Source organism: Melospiza georgiana, chromosome 5 (genome assembly GCF_028018845.1).
Source record: "Melospiza georgiana isolate bMelGeo1 chromosome 5, bMelGeo1.pri, whole genome shotgun sequence".
NCBI classification, from domain to species: domain Eukaryota; kingdom Metazoa; phylum Chordata; class Aves; order Passeriformes; family Passerellidae; genus Melospiza; species Melospiza georgiana.
This window is the reverse complement of record NC_080434.1, coordinates 35,828,779-35,845,021: the sequence shown is the minus strand read 5'-3', so window position 1 is coordinate 35,845,021 and position 16,243 is coordinate 35,828,779. Positions and strand designations below refer to the sequence as shown.

The window sequence follows — 16,243 nt, the reverse complement described above, 5'->3', positions numbered from 1 at the left end:
GCCAATTTTATTCTTCAGCTAAAATCTCTCATTTTTTACCCTTTTGCCACATGCCTCAGAATGGGAAAATGGATATTGTGGCAAACACTGCTGGTATAACAACTTCAGTAATAAAGCAAAAAACAGAGCTCAGCTGAAACATAAGCAAAGTGAAGGCTCCTGAAAAGCCACCAAATTTAAACCCAAGTCATCTCAAAGTTAATCTAGCTTCTACCAGTCTTTAACAGAGCAATAAATTAAAAAAAAAATTATAATCAAAGAAAATCCCCAACAAACCACACAGCAGATGCATGACCAGCTAGGAAAAAAATTACTTTGTCATTTTGTATGATTTTATCATCATCAAGGAAAGCCTCACATTTGATTGCATCAGGCCTTTTAGTGAGTCTTGGTTTCACTGCAGTTACTGAACAGACAGAATTTTCAGAAGTGAGAAATGGTTTTCATTATGTGAATTTGAGTGATATTTTGTAATACTGTGACACAAGTTGTTCCCAGAATTAAGATCCAGCACTCTGAAAATGAGAACTTTTATCATATCATCTTCTGGTGCTGAGGCTTGTGAGAGGGTTCAGTGCTGGCCACAGCTACAAGGCTCTGATTTTTCTCCCACTGCAAGCTTCCCAAAGATGCCTAAAAGGCCTTTACGCTCAGGAAGCTCAGGTCATCCTAGAATACAAACTAAAATATTTTTCATTTTTTAGCAGGACATGAAAAGAAAACAAAACAACAATCTCAAACCTGCTACTAATAGAAATTGCAGATTATTCTGGAAATAAAATAGAAATTAATAAGAGGCTTCTAAGTTGTTGTAAGATGCCACTTGGGAGTTAACTTAGGAAGTGTGAGGGGCAGCAAATTTTCCTATTTACTTTCTGAGCAGCTTTTTCTATACCTGACAGAATTTTTAGATTTGTAACTGCATTTACAGTCTGATTGTCAACTGGAATTTTCCAAGCAATTTAAAACTGACTGTTTTGTTCAATAGCTTTAAACCAAATATAAATGCTTTTAAAGATTTATGGGGCTTTTTGAATTCTGAAACTTGATACGTCTCAAAGTGTCCTTCTTTCAAGGATTTCTGTATATCTCAGGTGTCTGCAGTGCTGTTGTACAACCAAGTTTTTCTTGATAGCAGTAAACATAAAGAAATGTAGTGTCTTTATCACTGCAGTATCAATGAAAATGAATGCTGCCATCTCCTTCTCTTTCTTTTTGGTGCTGTTAACTGTTTTCACAGAGACAGGCAATGATTTTACTTCAGCCTCCCAGCTTTTGCTGGAAGAATACCATCACCTCTGAAGAGCTTGAGTTTTTATTCCCTACTTATTGCCATTTCTTCTATTCATACAGATCTCAGGCATACTCTTCTCTCTCCAATCTGTTTTTACATGGCAAACAATTATACCTATGAATGCAGAGCTGGATGAGACAGGCACTGAAAAGTACTTGAGTCTTAGTTCTGTTCTGTCCAGTTTTATGTAAAATCATTAATTTTATTGTGATTATGATGTAAATCATCTGCATTATTGCAGTCATGAAGGAATCACTAACAAGAACGTAGTGTTCTAATGTCCAGATAGCTTTCCAGGAAACTACTCAGCTCTCCAGGAAACTGTTGTGACCTAAGTTACAGAATCAACCAAGGTCTCGGCCTCATCCTCTCTTCAAAGTAATTTGAGCATCAATATCTTTCAAGTGGGAGCTGTGATTGATGAGTGGGGCTGAGCCCTGGGTTTGCCCCTCTGTCCCCACTGTGGGGATGCTCGGCACCTCACTCACCACATCCCAGCGTGCTCGTGTGAGGAAACCAGAAACTGAGGCTGCCTCCCCTTGCAGGCCAGACCATAAAATGCAGCTGTTCAGCCTGAGCTTTCTCCAAAAGTGAACTTGCTGCTGGAGAGGGGATGAGACTGGTGAGAGTGGGAGCTTGGGGGAGGGACAGCATCATCATCCTCAAGAGCAGATGTGCAGTGTGGAACGTTTGGGATTTTAATTTTATTAAGCAGATGCCCAGTGTTGGTGCTGTTCTGCACCAGTTAATAGTCTTCAGTGCTGTACCTGATATGCTCAATGTCTAGTTTTGATATAGGTACAGATGAAATTCTTCCAATTTCTTCACTAAAATAACCTTTGGTTTTGAATTTTTCTCTTCATTCACCACAAGTTTTCTGTCTGCTCCATAAACCAGGAGAAAAATGGAAAGAACTTCAGGGTAACAGGACATATTTCATATGCAAATATTATAAAATAATAGCTTTCTTCCAAATTGGAGTTTGTATCTTGCAAAAGAGAAGTTGCTTAGTCACACATTGTGAACCAGAGATCTGGAATATGGCCGCAAAATTTCAGCATGTCACAGGATTGCTTTACTTTCTCTAAATCTGTTTTTGGAAATTGAAAGAGGGATTTCTATTATTTTATGTCAAATTTCACAGGCAAACTTTCATTTCATTCCTTCAAAAGGAAATGAGCAACCTCTGCTGCTGCTGCAGAAGCCATAGACCCAGAGATCTTTCCACAATAGAAGCAGAATTTTTCTGTTATGCTTCCCTTTGAAATCCATTATTATTCATAAATCCAGGACTGAAGACGAGAACATTTTGCACTTTTCTGTTTCATTCTGACTTTGATAGCAGGTCTGTGGAAGCCTTTTCTTTGTTAATCTTTTCTGTGAGTTTAACTTGGTAAGGCTAACATCTTCCTCCAAGTGGGAACCTGAGGCACAGGTTTGGGGTGTTGGCTACCTTTGAGTACCCAAGTCTTGAGGGTCTTTAAGCTGGATCTGTGCTCAGGTAAAGCAAGTGGCTGAAGTGCAAATAAAACATCTGTCATTCTTCATCTGTGTGCAGCTTTTCTTTGGGGAAACAAATCAATTTTCCGGTGTTGGTTTTCCCCTAACCATCTTGGGGGTTTTGTGTGGGGGTGCTTTTCCCTGTAGCTGTTAACAGACTTTGCTATTGCTCCTTTGGAAGCATGACTCACTCGTTTTTCTTTTCTGATAGTTCACTCTTAGTGTCAATAATTGCTGTAATTACTGAAGTCCTTTTTTATAACTGGAAGCAGGGATAGAAAAGCCTGTCCTCTTATTTACTGAAAAAGCAAATACCCTTCCTTCCCTTAGATGCAACTTCCTCTCTGGGGGGAACTGGCCAGGCAATTGTGATTTCCATGCACACAAAGCTGAGAGCTGCCTTGCCTGGCACATTAGTCATAGGCATTGTGCTTCATCCATTCTGGGAAGCCCCAGCCAGGAAGGAGGAAAAGGTTAAAATCAGAATTCCACCACTACTTTCTGGACCGTGGCTGCTCCCACAGGCAGCCCTCCTGGATCTTCTGGGTCTGAAAGAAATTCTCTTGCTCTTTTAGCCAGCATAAAATCTGTTTCATTGCTCTTCTTCCTCCCAAGAGCCGCGGTGAAGGAAGCACTCCAGGCCAGCTTGGATGCACCTGGGCAGGTGAGAGTCACATGGAAGCTCCAGCAGAACCATTGCAGGTAAGTTGCTGTGATGGCTGTTCTCTGAAGTGTTTTCTGACTAACAGGAGCAGGTCACTTTGTAGGTTGACAATTATGGTCTAATCTTTGTGCTCCACTAGATTTTTCTGGGTTATTTAAACTGTGTAAGAGTGGATGGAAATGTTAGAATTATTTTTGCAAATAGCATTCTTAGAAGAAGCCCTTTCCTAATGGGTTTTTTTGCCCTCTAGAAGTTGCACAAAGAGTGCAAAGTGGTTCATTTGAGTGACCCCATAACTTCTGTGAGCAGTATTTGGGCTAGTTGGTGCCTAGTGTATGTTTAGTTTTTAGATTTGTGAGTTGTCCTATTCACTTTATTGCTATTCTTAAACATGCTCTTCAATATATGCCTAAGGCCCAGATGCTGAAAGCAATTCAGCATGGGAATAACTCCATTAGCTGCCAGGTATTTCTTCAGATACTCTAAATTAAACATGTCAGTGAGCTACAGGGAGAGGGATTAAGTGTTTTCTGGCTTGGAAGTCAAGGTCTCCACATCAAGAGTTCAGCAGGACTGGCCATGGGGCAAATATGTGGTTGGGATTTTTGCCTTTGAAAAGACACAGCAACTCTGTCCTTTGATCTTCATTGGTATTCAGCATTAAATTCTGTATCTACAGAAAATTTATTCCAGACCTCAGAAGTGCTCACACCATTATTCTTGTTTTTCATACAGTGGTTGAGAATTTAGGGAGGGAAACAAAAATCTCGGAGCATGTATCTGACCAAAGCATGTTCTGTTTTTATGAGGTTGTCTCTTTTTTTCCAGTACAGCTCTCTCTCTCTCTTGCTAATAGATCACATGCTTGTTTTCATGATAATCCATAGAAGCTTCTTGGAAATTATGATACAGAACACTGCCATTATAAAAATGAGGGTCTAGCATCTGCTGTCCTGCGTGGGTGAAACTCCACACTTTAAAAAAATGGAACAATTGCAGACTGATCTACTAAATTTCTCCAAATGGCCTATTTGTTTTCTGTGTTGCTTGCAAGCACTTACCAGGGGCAATCCTACTAATTATTCTAGTTCTTGTAAACGAGGGGAATTACTTACACCCTCTCCAAGTCATGCTCAACTTTTGTGGCTTGTACTACTTGTTTGTATCGCCATCTGCAAGATAATTAAAATCCTCTTCTGTGTTCTGTGTCTCAGATGATACAAATAGATACAATTTCAGTTATTTCAGTGGTTATTTGCATAATGCTTCAATTAAAACATAGCCTGAGTGGGTTTAAAGCAGATGTATGCTCCAGGATCAGCTGCCAGCAGGTGTGAAGGAATTTAGATACAAATTTGGTCGAAGAAAATGTTTGTATCAGTTCCTTATGTGCACCTGTCAGGGTGGATGGGAACCTTACATGAGAATCTTGAAGAGAACAGGCCAGAAGCATTAATTTTTGAACACTGCTTTTCTCCAGTCAAGGCACACGTTACTGAGCAAAAAGAAGCCTTTACCATCCAATTCTCCAGAGCAACAGATCCTCACACTGGAAAGACAGAGACGAGAGGTAATCCTAAATATTCCCTAAAGTACATGGTGACTGATTGTACCATGCCTATGGATCTGGAAGGGCAGAGGTTTATTTAGTACAAAGGGCAAATTTTATTAATGACCCCTATTGCTAAAGGCCAAGCAACAAGCAGGGTTTGCACTCAGTAGGAGTCTTCCATTCATTTGTTTGATGTCAAAGACCTTTTAATGGGAAATATGGTCATGGAACCTGTAGAAAACTATCAGGAAAGCCCTTGGCCATTTAGGATTTGAAGCTTGGGATTTGTGCAGTGTTGCAAATGATCCACCTGCAGCTTGTTGTGTATTTGCATGTTTCCTGAGTGCTGCTTCCTGAATGTTCGTGTGCTTTAACCGAAATACCAAAGCACTGGCAGATGGGCTGCAAGGCTTGCCAAACCTTCAACTTGCTTCTTCTGAAATAAATGAACTGTCCAGATGATGAGGAGGTTGGAACACTGACTGACAGAGGATTAGAATGCCAGTCTGGTTTTGATTTACTGAAAATGTTGAAATAAGTGTTATTTACTGTGCCTTCCTGGTAATTACAGCTTTTGGAGGTGAACAAGCAATGGGATCATCAATTTAGAAGTATGAAACAGCTTTATGAAAAGCAGGTAACAATGCTGACAACTTCTGTTGCAATGTGTGCCACCTGCTGACAGTTAAGTCTGTGTTTAAATACCAGCCAACCATAGCCATGGTAAATATCTTACTTTGTCTTGAGCTCACAAACTGAAGAAGCTTCCTCGCATAAAAGCGAAGCCAAAGTGTGTCAGTCTTCAGTAGGACAAACTAACCAGAGAAGCAAAATGTCCCTAAAATTGTAGGGTCAGTGTGCACATGACAGCAGAGATCTTCATGCCCTCCACACTGTAGTGAAAATTGCACATAACTGAGAGCACGAATAACTGAAAATCAGCCTGGTGTGCTCAGCCCCTGATCCACGTCATCACACTTGTGCTGGTTCTTGTCCCATCTCTTGTGAAATCTGGATAAATTCTCCATGAAAGTTGCCCTCTGTAAGCAGAGACTCTCAAAATGAATTGTAAAGAAATATTTTCATTTCTGGTTTTTTTCCATCCAAGCTCCAATTGACATAGCTGTTATTCCTTGCTTATGGCTGTGTGGTGTCATTGCTGCAGACATTATCATCAGCTGCCTAGTGAAGTTCAGTGCTTACAATTTTATCTGGTATTCCAGAACCCAAGTTGGTTCATTGACTGACGCTTCTCATCTACTGTTTCCTGCTATGAACAGGAAGTTTATAGGGTGAATTCATGTGCTTATCAGGAAAGTTTTATCTCTAATATTTTCCAGAAAGCTTTACTGAGATCTGAATAATTCCTTTCTTTTTTCCCCCAAAGAGAAGAGCAATCCAAATGGCTCTTCCTCATTTAATCTGGAACTGTTTTATGCCTCTGGCTCAACACCCTGAACGTGCTGTGCCTTCCAGAGTGCCCAGTGAGCCCAGCATGGTGTGTCACTTGCTTTTCAGCTGGCAGAGATGAAGGCAAGGCTGGACGTGTCGGAGAGGAGAGTAAGCGAGCTGGAGCAGGAGAGGCACTGGCAGCATCTGGAGGAGGGGAGGTGGCAAGTGCTGGGCAGGGAGAGGCTGCTGCAGGAAAAGGTAGGAGGGTGCCCTGTGGCACCCCTTGTGTGCTCTGTGCTGAGCTCTCTTGCCTTTGGTCTTTGTCCCCTTGTATGGGTTGTGCACAGCCCAGAGGTGAGACTGTGGCTCCTCAATATCCTACCCGAGGCTGCTGAGCTGCCTCATCACAGAACTGTTTGTAGAGAAAGAGTCATTTCCATATGAGTGGCAGACAGCACAACATTTGTGTGTGTGGGGGGAGTCAAGGGCAGGTTGATTTCTACTGCACAGATTTCCCTCCTCACAGTTCAGTTCAGGGTGAATTTCTGTGTGAAGGAAAATGCTGCAGGTATTTCAAATGGAAGAGGAACAGCAGTGCAGATGTTACACAAAGTGCTTGGCAAGAAATACTCAAGGTGTGAATGCAGCTCCAGCCCCCAGGTTTTGGTATCGAGTACAGGCTTTCATACATGTGCAGCTGTCTCAGCTCCCTGCAAATATCACTGACACTGGCAGTGCAGTTATCAGGGCTGGAAGTGTCTGGGCTGATCAGCTGCTCCAGAGCGGTGTTCACCTCACCCTCAGAGTGCTTGGGCTGCTCTCTCAGGACTCCTTGTGGGATTTTGCTTCTCAATTTAGATGCCTGAGCTGGATTCCCACCTCAGTAGTACCACCAGCCTGAATGATGAGCACCTACATAAAACTTTGTGCTCCATTTTATAGAAACCCCACAGAGAGGTGCTTCCTGTGCTCATTCTGCTTCATGGTGTCATGTACTCCATGACCTCTGGTGAGTTGCTGGATGGTGACCGTGGCTGAAGTTGGGCTTCTCTATTCACATGGTGACCTGAAACAAGTGGCAGTTGCATCACTTCCAGGCTCAGATGAGATGTGAGTTAGCTGCTGCAGGAAAAGAAATGCAACCCCCTTAGCTTACATCTGCAAAGGCAGAACATCCATCTTACTTGCTTATCAATTAGTCCCAGCTAAACACACACTTGATTCCAAATCTACAGAACAATTTACATGTTTTAAGACAAACTATGTTATGTGCTTGCTGAATCACTGCCTGTATTTGCTCTGAGTGTTGATTCAGTGTGAGGCAGTCCATATTTTTGTTCATGTTACTGCCTGACTTTTAATGGAAAAGAGCTACCATTTTATAAAAATAAGGATCAGTAGTACACTCTGAGATTTTTTCATTGCATACGTGAATAATGAACTAAATGACAATATAGTCCATTTTTTTTTTGTGGGGACAGGTTAACCAGCATTGAACTTTGGTCTTAAATCTGCAATTTCTTGAAAGTTTCACATTCAGCCAATAAGTGCTTGTCAGCTTGAGCTAGCTGCTGGATGAGTTCCTATACTTATTGCAGAGATACCCTGCTAATCTTGCCTGGTTTTTGGAGAAAATGAAATGTCCTTGCTAACTTAGAGCACAGCAGAGTCAAACTTCCTCATATGTAAGCAAGTTACTCAGGGGTGTTTTTCACTGGCTCAATTAGCACACAGTGATGAACTTCTGATGAGCCCAAACTGTGACTGGCCGCACAGAGATGAGCCTTTTACACAGGAAAAAAACCCCATTCCTGTGGTGTGCTGTGCCTGTGATTGTTGGATCTCACATTTTTATTCACATAAAGCAGCTGCAGAAAATATTTGAAATACTTTTTGTTTTTTCTGTTTTCATCTTCAGATTTGTATGGCACTGGGAATGGCTGGGCCCCCACCAGCATTTAGCCATGGTCTTATTCTCTCAGTAGAGAGAATAATTCTCTCATTTTCTCATAAGAGAAATGCAGGTCTGGGGTAACTGTGGGTGTGATTTTGATCTGCTTGGCCTGCCAGCATTCCCATGCCTTCGTGCAACTGCCGAGAGCAGGGATTTATTCTGGTATGTTGTCTCTGCCTCATCATATGGTGAGTGGTCAAAACAATTTCTACAGACTTTATCATATCAGGGTGTACTAATGATCTGCCTTCCTGCTGCCTCCCTTCCCAACTGTGTTTGGGACAACAAAAATGCAGCACATCTGTCAGACAGAAGATTATTTGGAAAATTGTTCTTGAAAAATGCTTCCATCTGCATTTCTGCAGCATCTCTCTGTATTTTTGCATCCCAGAAAGATACAGAGGTCCTTAGTGAAGCTCTCAATGAAATGAAGGAAGAGAACAGGCTCCTGAAGCAGAAGAATGCATCAATGACCAGGAGGAAGGAATACTATGAGAGTGAAATAAGTCGTCTCAACAAGGTAGGAGCAGGAGTGAGCTCTTGATTGCTCTAATTGTGGCATCTCTGTTGTCCCTGACCTACCAGATAGCAGCTTTTCAGTTCTGGGTGAACAACCTGGTGGCAAACACATGATCACCATTTGGGAGCTGGGGAATGAGCAAGAACTCTGTTCAGCTCAGGCTGTGCATGCAGGGTCTCCTTCCTTGGCTGCTAGCAGGGTTGCATTGCAAGGAGAAAAATTCACAGAGTATTTGGCTTCTCCTATGAAACCGCTCTGCATGTCATGTCTAAGCCCTTCCTACACCCTCCCTCCTCAGAGCAGAGGAAATGGCACAAAGATGCTCCTGTATGCACCTAGTGAAAGACTCTGGTTGAAAAGAAAGGTCACACAGCTTAAAAACTCATTTTACATGTGTTCTGTGTTTGAGAATGATGGCTTCTCTTCAGAAGACATAGTCCTGTCCTAGTGCTTAAATCCATATATACGCATATTCATACCTATAATATTATGTGTATGTATGTCTCACTGAGGAAATTGTCTTTAAATAGCTACATGGAATTTTTTTTTTTAACTGAGGGAAAGTAATAAATGTAATTTTGTTTAATCAAAAGATCACATAAAGCAGTGGGTGTTTTCTAACAATTTTGTATTTAATGGTGAACCACAAACACTTCCTGAGGAAATGCATTGCAGTAACCATTGCTGTGTAACTTGAATAAGTGTTTTAATAAGCTAAAGGGCCATGATGTGCAAAAGTCAAGCCAAAACATAATGCTGCCGTAAGAAAAAATCTGACAAAACCCATGGTCCATAGCTCTTTTTGAAATGCATTGACAGGACTTGCTCAAAGCTCCAGTCTAACTTTAATTCAATGCCTTGTTTGTTAAACAACTTATTTAAATGTTTTATTTTGCTGTGTTATGATGTGGCTATAATAAGACAGATGGGGTGTATAGACCATTCTTTTAAATGAAGCACCAATTTCATATACACTTTCCCAACAGTAATTTACTGATTTTCAGTGCATTTGCATCCTTAAAATCTCATGTCATGAATGTACATGAGACAGGAAGGCACCCTCTGTACCCTTTTAACTTTATTCCCCTGCTATTTCAGGTTCAGCCACTTGAAATTCTTACAAATTCTCTGCAATCAAACAACTTTTTCTTCTTTTTGTGTGAATGGATAAAGCAGGGTCTCACAGTATTGTGTCCAAATGCAGTTTAGGAATAATCTTCACCTTACCATTAACTTTCTGAAGATTGATTTTCCAGATTTTTCCTTTTTTTCCCCTCCATAATTCTGAGTTGTAGAACCTCCTCAAAAAGGTGTTAAAAGGATATTCAAAGGGGCAGAAGAAGGGTTAATCAGTAATCAGTATTTTCACCCTCCCAGTTTTAGGTTCATCCTTCTGAATGTATTGGCGTGGAACACAAGCTTTGCCACTATTATAACCAGTTTCACTTCTGCACAATTCTTAGGGACAGCACCTCATCAGATAAAAAGCTTTCCTTTTCTGTGCTTCCATGGAAAGTGCTTGATTTTCCTTGAGCCTTGGATAATTATTTCCAACCCTTGGATTACTTTGGATACTGGTTCTCCTGCTTGGCTAATTCTTCCCCGTTTGCCTCCTCCCCCTCCAAATATCTTCCATCCATCCTGCTTGAGTCTGAGAGCAAGGGAGGGCTGAGGGTAAACTTGTGAAAGGGATAAAGTCAGGGATTTGTATTTTATGTGAGAGAATAAAAAGAACTGCATAGTATTTGTGCTTGAGTAAAGAAAATAATATGTAATTATAATTTGTGGTTATAGACAGAGAGATGTAGGAGTGATTTAATTATTCCATTTAAAGGGAGAGCTGTGCAGTACTGTAAAAATAAAGTCTGAGAAGAACCGTGGCAGAATTTCAGTGTAGAACAGGTAAGAGTGGTACCAGTGTTGTGTGTATTCGCAACTCCCTCTAGTGACAAGCTATGGAGACGACACATCTTCCTCTCAAGCTGGAGTTTTACTTTGTTCCATGTGTAGGAATCCCTACTTTTAGTGAAAAAAGCCCTTTCAGTAAGACTTTACTGTAGTAAAGTGGGTTTATATCCAGTGTGTATAATTGAAGCAACTACAAGTCAAAGGGAAACTCTTCCTAATAATTTTAAAGGATATTCTTTTCTTTTTCATGTAGTGAATCTCTGTTTAGTGATTTTGCTGTTCAATGTTGCAGGCCCTTCTGGATACGTTGAAAAAGCAGCACCCACCTGTTGTTGGGACTCCTCCAGGGAAGGGTGACAGGAACAGCATCGAGGAGATGAGAACCCAGCTTGAAGTTCTTAAACAGCAGGTAAGAACAGCTCAAGTGAGCCTGGATGGATTTCACACAGCATAATTTTCCCGTCTCTCCCAGGGATTGTGCTTGGTAGACTTGCTGTGTGGAGCTTCTGAAAGGAAGAGCCAGTGTAGCCACAGCCCTTTGGAATGATGTTTCCTCAGATGCTGTCATCACAGCAGAGTCCACAAAGTGAAACTGAGTCCTGGCAGAGGACTGGAGCAAGGGCTTGTGGAGGACTCAAAGCAGCAAAATGGCTCTCCTGACTCCTGGAGGTGTCCAGCTCTCTGTTAGAGTCTGAATGTCATCCACAGGGAATGCTAATTGTCATTAATTCCTGATTGTGTTTTCTGATCCTTTTATCTTAGAAGTTGCCACTGTAGAGAATTATCCAAAGATCCTAGTCTTGGAAGACTAGAGCATTGGCACTGCAGTTTTTCTAAGTGTGAAGCAAACCATTTGCATTCATAACCTGCATCCCAAGGACTATGGATTTGTACCTATTTATTTTTTAATCTTTGTTCTGAGCAACTCAAATGCTTTGTGCACTGTTTTTCTTTCCATATGAAAGAATCTGTTTAAAAACAATATAGTTTTCAGATAACTTTAACACTTCAGGTCTGTTGTCCTGGATAGTGTCAGGGTTAACATTATTGACACACAAATGGATGTGATCAGAATGGGGATTTTATTCAATGGGAATAAAATACTTGTTTCTGTCACGTTTGACAGCAGAGCCAGATTTTGCTCTCTCATGTAATGCTTGCCACATGCTGGAGAACAAAATCCTGCACTTGATTGTACAGTAATGAGTTATTTCATTCTACACAATAAAATAGAGTAAACCAGGTTTTTTTTTCCAAAATTCTCATGGGGTATCCATTTTATGAATGTGTTTTTCTAGTTGTATAAATCAGTACAGTGAGTCCAGACTTCCTTCTACATGAAATGGAGCAGAAGGCTCCAACTGGATGGAGGAGGGACTCCTGGGACAAAGAGTGACGTGACAGAGTCCCACAGGAGCTTGGCTGTCGTCAGCCCATCCCTGGTCACAGCAGTGGGAATGAAGGCATTCACTCCTTGGGAGGTGTCCCCTCTTTCTCAAGGCAACAGGATAAATGGCAAAACTGTGCCGGAGAGGTTCCCTTGCAGCTCCAGCAGATTGTACAGCTGGGGAGTGGGAGGGAGGCGGGACAGTAGAGAAGGAATTGGGAGAAAAGAAGTGAAGAAACACTGAAAAGTGTGTAGATGGACAAGGAATGCAAGGATGCAAAGATTTCTGCAAGTGACAGTTCTGTCTCTGCTTCAGAGGGTCAGGAAAAGAGTTTTTTCTTCATATAAAGCCCTGTGCTACCTTTTTCTTCCCCTGAGGTATGAACATTTTTCTAGTCCTTCTGTGAAGTCATAGCACTGCTTCCAGCACAAAGAAAACTAGATCTGTCCAAGGGGCGGGGCATGAGCCACAGCAAGCAAGTTTTTTGGGAAGAGACTGTCAGCAGGCTTTAGTGAGCAACCAAGGGGACATGAAAGGGCTTCTGAAAGTTCTGGTGGTGGTTCCCACCCAAACATGCCTTTGCTGTTGTTTGTCAGTAGAAGTGCCACCAACCTCCAGCTTCTCGCCAGGTGGATGCCTGCCCATTAGCTGAAGAATTAAGTCAGTCATCTTAACACCAAATAATTTATGGATTTGTGTTGTGTTTCCAAATCTGTGTGCTCACTGCCTGTGCCTGGGGTGGTCAGATATTTTTTTAATGGGATGAAGCTCTGTGATTCCTGACCACATAAAAAAGAGCTAAACCACTGCATCCTTCAGCATTTGCAAGGCAGCTTATTTTCTAGGAATAGGGTCAAACATCTGTATTTCCACTGGGAACTGTGTACATTCCATTCCATTTGGAATTGTGTACATTATGCTCCCCTCTGCCTCTACACTGAGCTGGGGAAATTCTTCTCTAACTCCTTGCACCTGAGATATACGGGAGGGAGTTAAAAGTGCCCATAAGTGAAGAGCAAACTGGAAAAATGTTGGTGAAATGTTTGTCCTCCTACTGCTAATCCCTTAAAAAGATGGATACTAGTATTTGCTATCTCATTTATAATATTTGTGACTGATATTTGCCAGTCAGCTTTTTGAGTGCAAGGTTGTACAAAAACTGGAGCTGGGGACTGTTTCAGTTTTCAATTTCTGTTTCAATTGATGAGTGCCACTAGAGCATGGCCATTGCTTGTCACTTTGTACCAGCCACAAAAAAAAGACCAGGGAAACTTTTGTTTGGAGGATTGTAGGGAGCAGGGATCCCCTTGGAATTCACCCTTCTGCTTGGGCAGGATTTAGAAAGCAACCAAACCACAAAGTGGCCCTGCTGAAGCTCACACACTGTTCATGATGATTGCAGGTCCAAATATACGAGGAGGACTTCAGGAAGGAGAGATCTGACCGAGAGAGGCTTAATGAGGAGAAAGAAGCACTGCAGAAAATTAATGAGAGATTGCAATCTCAACTGAGTAAACTCAGCTCTCAGGTATGAGTCAAAAGAAAGCTCCCATTGCCAGCACATGTGTATTTTATTTTTTTTTTTCTCACTTTCCACACAACTCAAGGTTTTCTGGCTTCCATTAATTGACATTGGATTTTATATGAGGTCACCACCTGGGATGAAATCATTCTGAAGTAATGCAGTAAGAAGATGAGAAACGATTAGAGAAGACTTCCAAAATAAGTAGATGAAGGGAGTACTTATTGCAAAAACTTTTCAAACATATCTGAAAATGGAGGAGGGGAGGGTAGCCACAACCAAAAACAAGTCCAGAGGACTTTGATTTTTTTCACTGGCACTTGATATAAGAGCTCTAAGATCAAACCAACTTTTGAAATAAAGAGCTTCTGTAGTTAATCCTGACCTCTGCAATTGAATTACAGAGTGATGTTAATATCACTGAGGAAAAAAATGCTCTCCATACAAATTAGCTGAGCAGCCTCTGCAATAATTTTTTTCTTGCAACATCCTTTTTATCTCTTCAAAGTAGTGTCAGTAGGAAGCCATAGTAAAATCATGGCATGCAAAACTCTGAGCTTTCACAATCCTCATTTAAGAATGACGAAATTCCGAGGTTTCCTGTCTTGACAAAATTGTGCAATGCTTTAAAAGAACGGCTGATTACCAAAATGCTCTGTGGTGATTTATTGTCCTCCCCAACATTGTTGTGACACAGAAACTTCAGGATTGCCTTATTCTCAGCCAAGCCATGCATCAGAGGTGGTAGGGTCTTGCTCAAGTGTCAGAGGCCAGGTGCTGCCTAGTGCACCAGCAGTTCACACTGGAGATCTTCCAGTTTGCCTCTTCCTGCCTCAGGATTTGATTAAACAGAGCTTGTGGAGGATTTTAAAGATGAGAGCAAGCATATAAAATATTTATTAGTTTGTTTTCTTAAGTCAAATTATTTAGTTGTGACTCACAGAGTCACAGAATATTAATCATCTTTTACCCCTCCTTACTGTGTCCTTAGGCAAATTGCTGTTGACTCTACTGGAATGCAGAGGGCCTTAGAAAAGGCAGACCCAAATCTGAGGCACACAGCTTTGGTCCTAAACCAAAATTATTTACTTATCATTCCAGTGACTGTCCATGTAGTTCTGCTTCAAATTATTGAAAGCAACTATGTGTAATGAAAATACAGAATTGTTTTTGAATATAAAAGACACAGTAATGTGCTTGCCATATCTTGGGGTCAATATTTTCCTCACATAAAAGGTGTCAAGACTGTGGTGTGGCACAAGTCAGCTGTCTTAAATAACTTTTTTTAATGATAAGTAGTATGAAGGGTCTAAACAAGCAGCGTTGCAATCCACTAGTACCTGAATGATGTGTTGATTATATTCTACTGCTAATGCATTTATTCTTGTTCTTCTTTTCTTGACAGACAAAAGACTTTCCAGTACAGCCTCAGAGGCCCAGTTACCCAGCCCCACTGTTCCTCTCCCCGTGTGTCAGTTATGGGGGCTGTGGGATGGTTCTTCACTGTCCGGATCCTCGGGCACACCCAGTGCCTCGCAGGGCCCAGCAGCAGCAGCAGGGCTTGGTAAGGCTCCCACCATCCCCTGTGGGACAGGGACATTGATTTCCTCACAGGTGCCATCACCCTGCCATCCTCAGCAGCAGCTGAATCTGTGCTTTCGTCCAGATCAAGATTGAATTCACTTTGAAAATACTCTTTATCTGTAACAGCACTAAGAAGAACAACAGAGTTCCTTTACATTTGTTTGTTAATTTAAAAAATAAGGTTGTTTGATTGGAGTCTTGCTGATTTCTTAGATTAATTTATTCCCATGACAGACATTCAGAGCTCTTTCTAGCTGTATAATTACCCCACTTCAGAGGTAGGGATCTGCTCTGAGCCTTCAACATAAGGTAATAAAAACCAAATCAGGAGAAGTGGAAGTTTTGTCTGAGTGTGGCTAACACAATGGGAAATGTGCCTTTTTTCCTGGAACACAACAGGGTCCTGTCTTCCTCAGCATGAAGAAGAATAGCTTTGCACTGGAGCAGATTCTGTGAGTGGGAGTTATTTATTCCAAGGAAAATACTGCTTCAAAGAATATTTTTGATGTGCGTTGGGTTATCTAAGTGACCTGGCTTGTTCCAATCTACTGAGAATGCATTTAAACATGGTGAATGTCATTTTAAATACACAATATCTGATTCTGGCTATAAAGCTGTCACATATGGAAAGGTGCTCATTATTTGAAAAATTATAGCTGAATTTTTGCAAAATGCATGTAAGGCTTTCAGGCTGTAGAAATCCAATGGAAAAGCTGTGGTCAGACAAGTAATTTCTGTGCTTCAGGAGTGTGCTTATCTGCCTATTTATCAAAGTTGGAAGTATTGCAGAATGTTTTTCCCTGCAATTTGGCCACTGGCCCAGATTATTTTGGCTCTTCTCCCTGAACTTTCATCATCTGGGTTTCTAATTCTGTGAGGGATCACTGGGTTTACAACTTTGTCATTCCTGCCGGAGCACCGGTGTCAGTCTGACTGGTTGCTTTGTAACTCCCAGTTTCATTCTG

The 16,243-nt window shown here is 41.4% G+C and overlaps 1 protein-coding gene across 1 annotated transcript in view; it reads left to right on the top strand.

Moving 5' to 3' along the window:
* TNIP3 (TNFAIP3 interacting protein 3) overlaps window positions 1–16,243 on the top strand; it is a 38,693-nt gene that overhangs the window by 15,983 nt on the left and 6,467 nt on the right. Inside the window, exons 4-11 of the mRNA XM_058024946.1 lie at window positions 3,410–3,496; window positions 4,939–5,028; window positions 5,582–5,647; window positions 6,529–6,660; window positions 8,748–8,876; window positions 11,077–11,193; window positions 13,575–13,700; window positions 15,100–15,258. Coding sequence (XP_057880929.1) covers window positions 3,410–3,496; window positions 4,939–5,028; window positions 5,582–5,647; window positions 6,529–6,660; window positions 8,748–8,876; window positions 11,077–11,193; window positions 13,575–13,700; window positions 15,100–15,258 — 906 coding nt within the window. The remainder of the gene's footprint in view (window positions 1–3,409; window positions 3,497–4,938; window positions 5,029–5,581; window positions 5,648–6,528; window positions 6,661–8,747; window positions 8,877–11,076; window positions 11,194–13,574; window positions 13,701–15,099; window positions 15,259–16,243) is intronic.